The 14,807-nt window shown below is 45.3% G+C and overlaps 1 protein-coding gene across 1 annotated transcript; it reads right to left on the minus strand.

Moving 5' to 3' along the window:
* Positions 1-267: 267 nt before the first annotated feature.
* On the minus strand, positions 268-7,244 carry LOC115360895 (carbohydrate sulfotransferase 1). Its single transcript, XM_030054071.1, has 3 exons — positions 7,169-7,244; positions 2,567-2,738; positions 268-1,394 (listed from the first exon to the last, which is right to left on the minus strand). Exons 1-3 carry the CDS (start codon positions 7,169-7,171, stop codon positions 268-270), a joined length of 1,302 nt encoding a protein of 433 aa, XP_029909931.1. The 5' UTR covers positions 7,172-7,244.
* Between the last annotated feature and the right edge of the window lie 7,563 nt (positions 7,245-14,807).

Below are 14,807 nucleotides of genomic sequence, written 5' to 3' on the forward strand. Positions count from 1 at the left end.
TGGATCAATACGTTCTCCAGCATCAGACACTCTTGGAATTTGGCACTTTTCATGTCCATAAAAATTGAAAATACTGGTGATAATAAATTAATTTTCAAATCAGCATAAGTTAGAGGCATTATTCAAAAATAAAACGGATCACATTCATAGCATAAACATCATGAGGGGAGATCAGCAAAAATAAAGAATATTAAGTTGATGTTAAATGATCGTATTAATAATGTTAAATTAAGCTGTTTTACAGTTTTCCTATCAAATCTCCTGTCCTCATGTCGCTGGTGAGAAGGTCCTGGGTTCCACTAAACTGTGGGACAAGTTTCTGAGCTCGGCCACAGAGTGCACCTGCTTGTAGCCCAGGAGGGTCAGCGTGTCGTTGCACAGATTCTGCAAAGTCCTGACGATGTCAAAGCTCAGCCGGAGCCTCCAGCTCTCCGCTGTCACCCTGGAGTCTCTGGTGGTGGAGTATCTGTGATTCCACTCAGACGGAGAAGACACGTTACTGTTGGTGTTCCTCGCGATCCACGACCGCACCTTCTCCTCCAGCTCCAGCCCCACGAACCTGTAGATCTCAATGGCCTTGTCTTTGGGGTTGAAGGCTAGATCCTCATAGCGCACGAGCAGGTAGCGTCCCCGCAGCCACGCCGGCCTCTGCAGACCTGTCTCTGCTGAGGCCGTCATGTCCTTGCAGGTGCTGGTGATCTGGGACAGGTCCACATATCGCGGCTGCCGTCCTGTGGCGTTCCATATTTTCCATGCACGGAACTGATCTGAGAACGCCATCATGCGCGAGGCAAGAATGGCTCTAGGGTCCCTCACCAGGTGAATGATCTTCAGGTCCAGGCGAGGGTCTTCAGTCAAGGTGCGCAGGTCCCCCACCTCAGGGATCCGGACTGTCTTTATGGCCACATGTCCCCGAGACAGACATGACATGGAGGCCAGGGTGAGGTTCAGCGACCCACACTTCTTAGGGCACCAGATTTCATCGGGCGAGCCGGTGGCCCCTCCGTCCCCACCTTCTGGGCACACTGGGGGAGAACAGAGGGCGTGGCTGGAGCTCCGGCGGAAAAAGGAGCCTGTGACGTGGTCCTGTGGCTCGGGGCGGATGTAGTTCTCCATGAAGTGAAAGTCACAGGTGTACAGGTTGAGGAGGAGGTCCCTGTAGGCTCCCAGCAGGGCCCGGCGGTCCAAGGTGCGGCGCAGTCGGCTGCTGGAGTTGGTGAAGGCCTGCTGGACGTGGTAGAGAGGCTCGAACACGTAGAAGATGGCAGGGTGCTGGTTAAGGAGCTGCCCGGTGAAGGAGGAGCCGCTGCGCGTGGTGGCAAACAGCAGGATGTGCTTCCGATATGACTCAACAGGCAGCCAGCTGTCATCGCACAGGGCTCTCCACCGGGAGTCTGAGAGAAAGGAAGCAAAGAAGTCATACGCTTTACATGTATAATTCATATCATGTGATACAGCCTTCGATTGAAGTGCGTTTTATATTCTTTTCACATGAACAGTCAAATCATAAAAAATAAATCCCTTTGACCGCTGTAAATCAAATAAAACAAGTACTGCAATCGTAGTCGAATTGAATCGCAGTCTATGCTTTATTACACTATGCTGAATAACACCATTAAAAAAACATCACAAAACCCATTATGATCATTAACTATATTCTGATTTGAAGTTGTGGGAGAGCAGTTTCAAGAGCACAGAAAAAGGCAATTAAGGTCATAAAAGTGAAAGAGAGTCAGTTTTCATCGTAACTTGAGGCTAGGAGAAAGTAAACTACAGAATCAAGCCAATAAGGCTTAAATAATTTAGAGCATAAACATGCATGAGTAAGATGCTTGTCTGCTGGTGGTTACCGAGGGGGATTATGAAATGGCGGATCTCTAAATATAGCGCAAATAGCTAACATGTGTAATTACTGCTGATGAGGAGTTGATTGCAAGGGGAATGTTACTTTTGTACACAGACGCTCGACGCTGGCAAACTACAGCTTCCCTGTGAGAGCGGATTAATGGAGATAAATTGGAGGATGATTGTAAAATGAATCACAGATATTTCATTTCTCCATGCTCCCCACTTCTTGGGAATTCCCTCGCTTAATGATCTGTCATCTGAGCTCCTCTTTCCCTCTTTTTTCCTTCACTTCTTTCTCAGTGTGGTGCCGCAGCTTGAATCCCCTCCTAAGAGATTTTGTTCCACTCCTTCACACTGTGTATCATTCTTTGATGTGAGGCATGGAGCTGTTTTTTTTTTTTTTTTTTTTTATCCCCTAACTGCTAAAATCTTACTAATGGCGCTAATCACACATCTGAAGAGCCGAACCATATAAAAATGTCTACTTATGCCCTCTGCTGGGGATTTTCAACCAAATTCTACCTTAATGCAGCTGAATTTCTATTTCTTTCTCTTTTTTTACATTTAGTATGAGTGCATAGCTACACATAGCCAAATACAAGCTGTGTTGTACATCATAAAAAAAAAAAAAGAAAAACATCAGCTGCCCTTTCTAGCTTTGTGCTGCGGCTTTGCAGCGTGGCAACGTACAGTATGTGGGACTAATTGAGGCGTATACCTCTGGGGTGTCTGGTTTGGCAGTGGTAGGCTCCCTGGCAGGGTCCGGACAGCGAGTCCCTCAGGGTGTGAATGGCGGTGTACTGGACCCCCAGAGACGCACACACCAGCAGCAGCACCGTCTTCCAGGAGCACTCCATCCTGCCGCCTCCTCTGCCACTACATCCTCCTCGCTGACAGCACCGGGGAAGCACACAGACACATTGTTTGACTTTTACCTTGTCGGCTTCACATCCAAACAGTTGTACCCAATTGCATTTGCTGTCTATTGGAACCGTAGTAAGTAAAGGAATACTCCAATATTTTGGGCAAAATCCCATTTTTCCAGCATACCCAGATTGAGACAAGATGTTGGATGTTGGTTCAGTTGCTATGGGTAGCATTTCATGATAGCTTAGCATATGGGAATTCGTAGCCTGGCTCTGTCAAGGTGAGAAAATAAACCTCACAGCAACTCCAAAGCTGTCTTATTTACACAATATATCATGAAATACACATCTTGAAAATTAAAAAAACAAACAAACAAGTCATTTTATGAGAAGCTGATTTGTGCCGGGACTTCCTGTACCTTCAGTGAATCACTGTTTTACTATCTACTTTTCCTAAAGTGATTCTTATACAGTGGTGGAAAAAAGTTTTTGGACACCCTTAAAATTTTACACAATCTCAAATATTATCATGAAATATTTGTGGAAAAATCTTTTTTGTGTTTCAAAAGGTGTTGCTGCATTAGACAGATACAAACAAATACAAATTATATTTTTTTTGTTTATTGTTTACAAGAAAAACTAACAAAACTAAATTCTTCACAGTGTAATCTTTATCTTCAGGCGTGTTTCCTGCGTTAGGTTCCTTGTTTTAGCCATTTTTGTGTCTGAAGAGCTTTCAGATGTGCTGGCTTTATACAGACGCGAAGCTTGGCAACAAAAATTGTGTCTTTTAATAAAAAGAACGACCTTCATCACTGGTACCAAAAAGACCCAATACTCAAAATTTCTTATGTATTTTTATGGAACCAATCAATTTTAAGTTTTTAATGGCTTTTTTAGGGATTTGTTCAGTATTTTGGCTGTGACTGTACTAAAAGAAATTGCACTTGAAGACCTAAGAGTGATTTGTTAATGCAATATTTCACAAATGCATGGGGTGTCCGAAAACTTTTTTCCACCACTGTATATCAAAAATCCTTTGTGTGTAAATATCTCACCGACAGTCATCCTTACAATATCAATACTGAGGCATTCGCTCAAACATATTGTGCTATTTGATTTTGTTCCTCTCGCCCAGGCCTAGTTTGGAGCCTTGCTCAAGGGCGCCATGGCAGTAGATGTCAAGGGAAGGCAGGCTATTTCTTATTCAGTCTCCCCACCCAGATTTCCCCTGTGAACCACTGACCCATTGTTCTCACATGCAGAAGCCGAGAGTCCCCCGTCGTGCCCTCCTCACATTTCACACTGGAGGAAAAGAAGCTTTATGGCGTTTTGTCATTTGACATTATGTAGGCGCGCGGTGCTCTCAGCACTGCGCTCCTACATAATACTACCATTACGTTAAGGTTATGTCATGCTGTATCTAATCAGCTGCATTATATTGTTGGTAGTCTTATATAATCAGAGTTGCATGAACAGTTGTACAATAAGGGTTTTGTTTTGTAGAGGGCACTCTTTTTTTATGCAGACAAACATTGTTCAAAGGTAAAATCTTCGCTGTATTATGGCAGCAGTGTCTACTTTAATGTGGCTATATCCTCTAATAGGCAACATGTTACAGAAAATGGTCTGGATGCAAGTGCACACAGTACTATACCGTTGCATTTGCTTTTTATTTTTCCCCTCTTCTAGGTAATTAAGTCTATAAGCCCGGCGGAAAGCTATATACTCCGATAAATATAGCTGTCTCCACCTAGATGAGAGGAGAAAATTTCCTCTGTGGACTCCCGAGTCTTTGCCACTGGGCTTGAAAGAGCTACAGGAGATGTGATTTTCCAAATGGATTTAGAAAAAGGTCCATCCATTTGTCCCTATGCACCCGACTGATGGAAGGTAATCACACGAGATCCCTGGGCACAAACTATCTCTCCATCACTCAAGAAAGGTTGCATACAGAGACCATCATCATCAAAGTCCTAGGTGTATATATACATCATATTACTGAGAAAGATAAATATTGCTCTCCCCGCTGCTTGCCCACCCCCTTTCTGTCATCCTGCCTCTCTAGTCTGGCTCTTGTTCATTAATGATGTTTATGTGTTCCTGGCAGATTCATATCCTAAGGAATGTATCACACTGGGCAGAGATCGGCTTTTGATGTTCCATTAATCACAAACAGTGCAAAACAAACCAAAGACATTTACTCAGTGGGTGAAGGGAATGAAGTGGAGCTGACATCATGATCCATTCTATTTGAAGAGACGACTAAAAACACCAATCAGAAAATGAAAACATGGTTGGGGAAAAAAAAAACAAACTTTGTTTCTTGGACTGTGAGTTACAGACACGGAGTTGGAGTTTTTTCATCTGTGTGTAGATGCATGATTGGGGGATGGGGGGGAGGGTACACAAAAAGATAGAAAATCTAAGCATGAATGACTGCAAATAATGAGAAGCTTTGACCAAGCTTCTTACCATCTTTGACACTTGGAGGAAGACAGAAAAAAAAATCGCTCCGTCTGACAGCCCTGGCTTTCCTTCCCTTACGCGCACATGTACTGCACAGCTGGCTGACCAAAGCAGATCACATATGACTCCTCAGCGACAGGTTTTGTTTTCCTTTCCAGTCATGATCAGGGCTCAGAGCTCCTCTGCTGCACTGCACGCCCTCTCGAGACTTGAAGACAGATGCTTCAATGGATTAAAGCAATTTGATTTGCAAGTCCTTCTTTTTTTTTTTCCCACCCCTCGCTCATAATTTCTCTTACAACAAATCCATATTCTGGAGCAGCTGGGTGCGGGCTGAGGCTTTACATTGTCTCACCTATACCGTACGTTTCATACCACAACAGTGCTTGGAGTGGGGGTAAAAGCCTCAGGGACGGGATCAGCAAAGATTACACTGCATGGTGTGCGCTCCCCTGCCAGGTTTGAGGAGTTGTAAATTCAAGTGAGCAGGGCCTTTGCTGGTAAGATAAAAGAGCTAGCAGCAAAAGTGCTGGAGATAATGACATTTGTGCATGGCAGTAGAGAAGCAATTGCTTCTGTGGCAAATAAAGCCAACAAATGGGGTTAGGAGGTAAGTGATGAGGGTGGGACTGAGGGATTTGGGATGCAGGTGATTGAGGGATGTGACAGCGCCAAAGATTTTTCTATTAAACCACCTCACTGTGTTCTCAAATCCTCTGAGCTAAGCTGTTTATTGCTAAAGCTAAGCCAGATACTCCATCCTGAAAAGGGGGCAAGACGCTGATGAGCAGCAGTCGAGCCCTGTGGCCGTAGCACTTTGAGGAGTTTTGCCTTTCCAGTCACATTCCCAACATGTTTCTCCGGTGTCTTTCCTCATTCTGCCTCCTTCTGCTCTCTGTCTATCACATTTCCCTCTCTCTGTCTCTCTCTTTATTTATCTCTCTGCCTCAACCACCAGCAGAACACACACACACACACACACACACACACACACACACACACACACACACACACACACACACACACACAGTGCCACAGGCAGAGCAGCTGAGAGAGCAGAGCAGAGCGTCGCAGCGCTGAGAGGAGCTGCGTCTGACCCCGGGCTACAGACCACCGCTCCTGTGATATCAGAGAAGATGAATCTCGTCTTACATGATTCCTCCAGCACACAGAGAAAAAGAGAAAGAGAGAGAGAAAAGCACACACACACACCTAACAAACACGTTGACACTTTCCACTGGAGAAGCAGGTCAGCGCTTGATGATGTGCCTCTGTTAGTGAAGGAGACTGGCTTCAGTAGTGGAGGCTATTTCTCTTGCAAAAGCGCAAAATGAAACAGAATCACACCCACCGATGCAAAGTTTAATGATGAGCAACACTGGGAATGAGTTGGTTTTTATTATTATAAATATTATTATCATTTTGAAACTACAACTTCTGACTCATAATCCTCTCAAAACTGCAACTCATATAAAGGAAGCATATGCGCCTGCCTAAAAGCCTAAAAGCTTTGTATTTTAAATATGGAAACAATGGAAGTAAATTGCCAGTGATGGGCAACATTATCGCATCAGAAAGAAAACTCTTCCCTCTTCCCTTCCAAAAATCAACTATAATGTAAGTGTAAAAAAAAAAAAAAAAAAAAAAAAACATCAGGAAGAATGCTGTGCAAAAATCACAGCGAATTAAGTCCCACATTGAACAAACAGTGATGCCACAGGAGGCAAAAATGCCACAAAGTGCAATAAGATCAGTGCAAACTCGCCGCTGAGTAGCGCGGATGCACTTTAAGTCGCTATATATAGAAATGCCATGCCTATTAAAGCGATTTTCCCCGTTAGGTGTACTTTTATTCGCGCGACAAGAGATTATAGCATCCTGTTTTGCAGATGCCAGCTCACAGATGCGCGCAAAATGCACAGCAGATCAGGAACACACACACATACACACACACACACACGGCTGGACCAAACATGTTGCCTTACCATCAGCGCACTCGATCAGATATTGCTCCGGTCATTTGCACGGCATGTCTAAAGAGATGGGATGGTTGGTTTGGGAGTCCCGGGAGCGGTCGCCTTGACGCCGTGTGTGTCCAGAGTCGGAGTGGAGTCAGCGAGCGACCCGGAGCCGACTGGCGCGGAGAGGCGGCATGGATGGAGAGCGGCGAGAGGCTGAGTGAGGCTGAGTGAGGCTGCTCTCCCCTCCTGGATGTTTGCCTCCAGAGACCAGCGAGTAGGGCTGATTTCTCTAGATTGACTGCAAGATTGCCTCGCCATGCGTTGCGCTTTTATACTGTAGGGCAGTGTGGGGCTTTACATGTCCGGAGATGTGATCATAATGGGCTAAATTCTGCCCAGTGCAGCAGTATTAAATCCACAAAAGTGATGCTTTGGCCCTTGTTGCGTCCCTCCAGCTCGTGTGCGAGGTTAGATGGAGCCTGTGTATTGTTGTTTGGTGGGATGCAACTGAGAGATGAGAAATATAGAGCCTCTTTGATGGAGGTGTTGAGGTGTCATTGTCTCTCCTCCCGCGGCTCAGCGTGGAGGATGACCTGAGCATCACACCAAGACCATCACAGCCTCATTCCAGTATCTCCTACACTGTCACACACTCCACAGGGATTCTCAGGACCCACTTCTTACTCCTCAAATGGAGCAGCAACAACAGGGACACACAAGCACACACATGCACACACACATACACAGGGAGAGAGGCCTCTCTCTTGAGATTACACTGACACAATGACCCCTATTTTTCTTCATTCCAGTGAGGATGACTGCCATCACCGGATGTGTTGCCCCTAATACTGGGCTCACTCCGCCGGCTCCTCTGTGTGTGTCGGGGGGAGGGTGCTATCTCATTGCCCCCCGGGGTGATGTTGGGGTCACACTTTAACCAGTGACAGCTCCATTACTCCCGGGGATGGGCTCGATTCTGTTAACAGTGTCTCAGATTTATCTCCTGGCCTGATACAGTCACATTGGCCGCAGCGTGTCTCCTGTGAGATGCCGCCATGAGATCGGTGAAACGAGGCAGCTGTCTGTGGATTTTCATATTTTCTCAGTTTCCAGTTGCAGTATTTCTGCCTTTGGATGTACTGGATTAGCTGCCAAAGCATTCTTTCTACCCTCCATCAGAGGAGGATTAGTTGACCCAACTTCTCTGCCCTTATCCGAGCCTTATTTAAACCTTTCAAGTGGTACAAGTAAACAGACCAAAGCAAAGAAAGAGGCAGAGATGATCTCAGAGATGGGAACTGGAGCTAGCCGGCACCTACCTACGCAGATCTGGAACAACATTTTTGTTGTGCTGATATGGAGCCGAGGCAGATTATCAGCCAAAGGTTTAACGCGCACACACGCACACACACACACACACACACACAAAGGGGAGCACACTGCCAAGAACAGCCAGTGAGTGATGCAAGAGTGTCCTGTCCTCTGCTCCGCTCAGCGTTGATCCCTCGCTCTGCCTACCTACAGCATCGATCCTCAGCGTGGAGCTGCCAGACGCCCCCACACCTCTGTGAGATTTGAAAAAGGCAATAAGAAAAAGTTATATTTTTGTGGGTGAGTGAGCCGAATTCTCCCAGAGCCTCGCAGTTTAGTTAAACCCACACTTGATCTTGCAACCCCTCTCACCACGCACACATGCAAACGACCAACACAGATGCACACACACGCACACACACACTGGAGATTTGCAGTCTTTTCATTTTTCTCTGTCAGAACTATCAGGATCTAAACAAATGCTCCACCAATCTCAGCTGTTTCCCTCTCTCATATCTCTCTGATCCACACCATATCCGATCTTTGACATGACAGCGGCCTTTTATCATAATGTGGATGGAAAACGCTCCACTGAAATCTCCTCTATATATTGTTGGAGATAACCTCGTCTCATTGGCAGCTTTTCTATATCCGGGCTTGCTTGGCAACTTCTGCACCTTCTACTTCTACCTTTTTTAGATGTGATCCGTCAGTCAGATTGTCTGTCAGTCAGCCTGCGCGTCAGGGGAAGGCAGATCTCACACAAGTTATCTAAAGGAGGAATTTCGGCTGTGAAGGAAAGTTAGTTTTCCCTCTGTACACGTCATCTCATTTGAGCGAGCGGAAAAAGCAGTCCTTCGTGCAAGGCTCCCTTGCTATAGTGCAATAAACGGGTGAAAAGAAATCTCATTTCACCCACTAGTATGCCAACAGAGACAGCTAAATTTAATTCAGCAAACAACCAGCACAGGGCACACAGGCAAACTTCCTCTATTTCTCACTGGTATTGCACTTGGAACATCTAAGAACTCATCCGGTGTTATTGCTGGCTGGACTGTAATAACATTATGTGCTGAAAACTCTACATACACACTGTCCGTACACAATAAATACATTTAATAAAACATATGGTTAATGCAGTTATGAGGTGGAATATTTCTCTTTTCTCCGCTTGGGGTGATTTCTCCTCTCATTTCTCCACTCGTGAAAAGACTTTGACTTTAAATCAGGCTTTGGTTTTTCCTAATTTTTCCCCAACAGATATGGCAGTTTAAGCCTAATGGAGGGTCAAGACTGAATGGAGCAACACTGACTCCAATCAGACTTCAGGCTCTCATAGTTTCTGAGTCTGTTTGATTGCCTATTATCTCGACGCCCTCTGCACCCCTGACCCGTGCAGCTTCTCCCCCTTGTCGCGATCAGCGGCGGCCGTTTATGTAGAAGAAGAGGATCATCTGGAATAAATTTGCCTCGACCCTCAGGATGATCCCATCATTGTACCGCCACCCATGAAAATCCCAGCCTCAGTGTCCTTATAAGCGAAAAGCCATCAGCCGACATGCGCCCAGCCAGTGGCGGGCGTTCACACCCTGCGTGCAAATGACTGAAGGCTTCGTTTATTAAATTTGGGCTGGACCGGTTGCAGACAAGGTGCCGTTGTGCTGGCGGGCTGAAAGAGATGCGTCGAGTGACGAGCGAGACGATGAGATGAAGAGAGAGAGAGAGAGAGAGAGAGAAGAATGTGGGCCAGAGAAAGACACGAGGGAGGACGGCGAGGGAGATTACACAAGGGAGAGGAGGAGCAGGAGGGAGGGGAGGAAAAGAAAGTTTACACACGCATACACCATCTGTGCATCAAAGGTGTGGCTGCCACTGTATTTGCTTGCGTTTGTGATGCATGTCTGTGTGTGATTGTTTTTGAATGAGAGATCTCTTGAATATAGATGGTCTCATTTTCACCCCCCCTGTCTCCATCCTCCATGGCTACCAAGATCCTTTGTTTTTTTTTTTACTCCAGCTTTAATCTAACAGCATCTTCACATGAATGAACAAGTCTGCCGTTGCGTCGGCGAATCCTGGTGCGTCTAAAATTCTGCTTCAGAGGGAAAGAGCTGTAATTATCTCCTCAACACCATGCAATGAGATTTTAACTTTAAAGGTATCTCCTGGCATCCACCGAGCCTTTCACACAGGATTCCCGGGCATCTAACATACCACAAGATGCAATTACATGAGTAAGAATCACTGCCAGTCTAACCGGTTGATGGCTCCTTTCACTTGCGAGAAGATTGCAGCTGAAGAAGTTCCCCAGCGACGCATCAGGGCAGCAAACAAGAAAAGCAGACAAATTCTGGCATCGGAACAAGGCTCGTAAACATCGAGACAATGAGTGCAATCAAGCCGTAGGATAACAAACAAAATGATTACTGGTGTTGCACCGTTTTTTTTGTTTTTTTTTTTCAAGGAGGGGAGTTAAAGTTTTACAGCCTGACACAGAGTGAGTCTCCCAGTGTCTCCGCCTCCGTCTATTTTCTGGGTTATAGACTTTATAAAATCAAAGCTGCTGAAAGCCTCTGAGACCTCCACAGTGGAGAAGTGAGTTTATTGAGAGCGTTTGATTGGTCCTGGTCTCGGTTGGATAGCCCCTCCTGAAAATAACAGACATAAATTCCTGCGTGGCTGCAATCCAACCAGACACCTCCACCTGTCTGGATGCTGGGCAAGAGCACAATTAGGGATGAAAAACCACACACCCAACTGGCTCTTTTCTCTCCTGTGTGACACATTTTTGTTTTGGACCTCCCCTCCCTGCACCACCACCACCACCACCCCTGTTCCCAGCACTTTCACTGTAAAGCCAAACCATCAGCGGCGCTCTCTGGTGCATAATTGGGGCCATTAGCGCCGTGCATCACACAGTCTCAGACGCCGTGGCGAGACAGCAGCAACACTGAGATACTTTTCTCGCTCCCTCTCTCGCTCCCTCTCCTGCTCTTTATCCCGCCAACTGTTTCACACTCACAGGGCTTGCAGCCATCACATTTGTGGGAGTAATGGGCCCGGCAAATTACAGCAGATCGCGCCTCAGCAGGCTGAGCCCAGCAGCCACCAGGGAGCAGCGAGCAGACATGCTGATTCCACAGTACATGGCCCCCTGATCGGATATGAAGAGAGAGGTGCCATGGGATGGAGGGAGCCAAGGAGGGATGATGCTAACATCTGTTGGCTGTGATTCTGATCATTGTTTTGGCGCTAGATGGATCTTCTCTCACTTTCTCTCTCCCTCTCTCTCTCTGTCCTTGTGTGTGTGTGTGTGAGTGTGTGTGTGCATGACAGAAGCAAAACTTCAGATAATCTGTAAATTGGAAGTCTGGTCACACCTCAGATGTGTTCTGTACAGGTTTTATTGGTCCAAGTGAACAAAAGAGGCTTTGAGTAAGTACTTGGCTTGGTATCATTTCCTGCCTGATATCATTGATTTCTTTCTTTTTCTTTTTTTTTTTTTTTCCAGGATGTGCTTCGTTCTGCTGCAGATTGCTCCTCTGATCCGCCTGGTCCTTAGTGTGTTGCCGTGGTGCTGCAACGCTGCTCACATTTTGCTGCTGCCTAAAACACACGTGCACGCCCAGACAAGCGTGCCTCCACACACATACACAGATGGTGTGAGAGATGCCCTAACAATTAGACTGATCCGTGTAAAGTGTCCCGCTGCAGCAACCCAGAGCGAGCCTGCTGTCGGCCGACGCCGCTCTCTGAGGCTGCCGTCACAGAGCGCCGTCAGGCCTCTCTGGGCCTTTCTGAGTGACTGAGTCCTTTCAGCTGCTCCTCGCCCGCATCTGGGCCCCCATCAATCCAGCTTGTGATGGGATGCATGTCGAGCAAACAGTAAAGTACGGAAAACTCTCTCTCTCTCGCATCTATTTGTCAGGCTTTTCTCATAAGCGAGAGACAACGGTGACCTTGTTTGTGTGAATATCAATGACTGGCCACCTTACAAAGCTGTCAATTACACTTTGATTAAGCGCTGTGGCTGCCATTTGTTCTGATAAATGACACTGCACAAGTTGTCCTCAGAGCGCCTGTGATCTTTTACTGTCATAATCTGTTGAACTGAAAACAGAGGGTCACTCAAATTCTCCCCTCTGGGTTGTTTGCCATCTTACTCGTAGCCATCATAGTTAATTCATGGCTCAGCCCTCCAAATTGTGAGCGTTTTCACGAAATTGGTTGATTTTAGCCCATTTATTTTTAACATTTTGGATGCATTTTTAATAGAAGCGCTTCATCTAAGGGTTGTGAAAGTGTCGGCTGGGAGACAGTGTTCGCTGTTTGTATAAGAAGGAGCAACTGGGGAATTGCAAGGCTTTTGCAGCACTCCGACGGCATTTATTTTCATCTGTAAGAAATGATACAAAATGAGGCGCTGATGTCGTACACATGTGAACAACTGCTGTAGGAGTTGTTGCTCTCTCTCCCAGAAATCCCCACCCCATCAAGTATAGTCTTTATGTTAGACCAGAGGCAGATAAAGAATAAAACTGCCTTTACATCAAATTATCGAACAAAGACGGGATTGAACTTTGTGCATTTTTACACACCAATACATTTCCAAATAGAAACTGTAATTGTGATAAAAATCTATCGCCGCGACTGTGTCACAAGTGGAACATAAATATTTATAAAGGCGCAAAAAGGTTAAGTGTGTGGGAGTAATAGAATCTGGCAGCTGAAAGTGTTGCCGAAGCACGTCTCCAGATTGTTTTGCAAGATAGAGAGCATCAAGGTAGGGGAGAATACCTCTCCAGACCGCTCAATAGCCTTTATATCACCAAATGTGACTAAAAATAGAGCCTTTTTTCTGCACAAATGATGTGTCATGTCTGCTGAAAGAAAAATGAAATGGCCTGTGTGAATGCGAAACACAAAGCAGGCCCTACTTCAAACGCAGGATGCTGTAATGTGCACGGTGAATGTTCCTGATACGGTTTAGGTTCACTCACCCGCCTGCCTGCCTGAGCTTAACAGGTCTCAACTCAGCTGAAAATGCTTGGGAGCTGCTGCCGTGGCACCCGAGAGCGTTCCCACCACCATCAACAACACTGAATGAGGGACTTTCTTGTAAAAAAAAAAAAAAAAAATGTCGTTCAGCCACTTTTTATGAGGTTCAGAAAGCTATTAGACGCTTCGCCAGAGTGCACCGAGGCTGCTCTGATTGCTCAAAGTGGCCCATTTCCACCACATTAAGATACGTTATGTCAGTGCTTACTAAATTTTGGACGCATCCACATAATTTGAAAGTAGGAAAGGGACAAGCAGGTCAGGCAGCAACATTAGAGCGTGCAAATTATTATTTACATGCAAAATGGAGATGAGATTCCTCTTCATGTTCTCCCAGCTGTACTGCGGCTTGTTTCTGCCCCACTTGTGGCATTTTGGGTATGCAAGTGCCAAGAGCATGAAGTCACTTTTGCAAGTCAGAAGCAACAAGAAAAAAAAAAAAAAGAGTCCTGGCTCAGCTGGTTTGTTTTAAGATGGCAGAGATACGGTAGAAACGCCAAGTTGTAGTGCTTGATTCTGAAACACTTGATTATTTAAATGAGACAGAGAAACAGTTAATTAAACTGTGTGCAGCAAAGAGAACTGATTTTATACTTGGGTAGAAGTAAAAGTGGTAGCATAAAAGCCCACTTAAGTAAAGGTAAAAAGTAGTTTATGTAAAAGTTTTAGATGTGATGATTTCCAAGCAATTCTAAAATGATAAGATGGATTATTTTATTTTGAGAGTTTGGAAAGTACAAAATAAAGGGCACAAACTAAGTACTGCCAGATTACTAATCTGTCCTGACTGGACATTCACTGTGAATGGCCTGATCCTCGATGTTTCTCAAGCTTCTGGAGAGCCCAGATAAATTCATATTTAATAAATCCCTCTGCTGCAGGAAAACGTGCTTGAGCAAGAGCAAAACTAATGACTCAAACGACTCGAAAATGTACAAGTACACAAAAAGGATATTCAATTACAATAATGTGAGTAAATGTGATTAGATACTGCCATCGCTCATTAAATCTCACACAGGATCAACTGTACATCATAGCCAACCGAAAAAAAAAAAAAAAAAAAAAATTACAACCAAAGTGATTAATTCGCTTACTTGTGCTTTGTCTGTAATTAGATCATTGTGTTGGATCTGGCTTCCGCTGCTGAGATATTATATTTTACACTTAAACATCCCAGGCAGCGCAAAACCAACACAAAACGGTGCCTGCATCAAAGTTCAAGTTCATTTATAGGCCTTGCTTATAGAAAACAAAGTGACACCTCATGCACTAAAATAAAATAAAATAATAAATA

This window comes from Myripristis murdjan, chromosome 6 (genome assembly GCF_902150065.1).
Source record: "Myripristis murdjan chromosome 6, fMyrMur1.1, whole genome shotgun sequence".
NCBI lineage: Eukaryota > Metazoa > Chordata > Actinopteri > Holocentriformes > Holocentridae > Myripristis > Myripristis murdjan.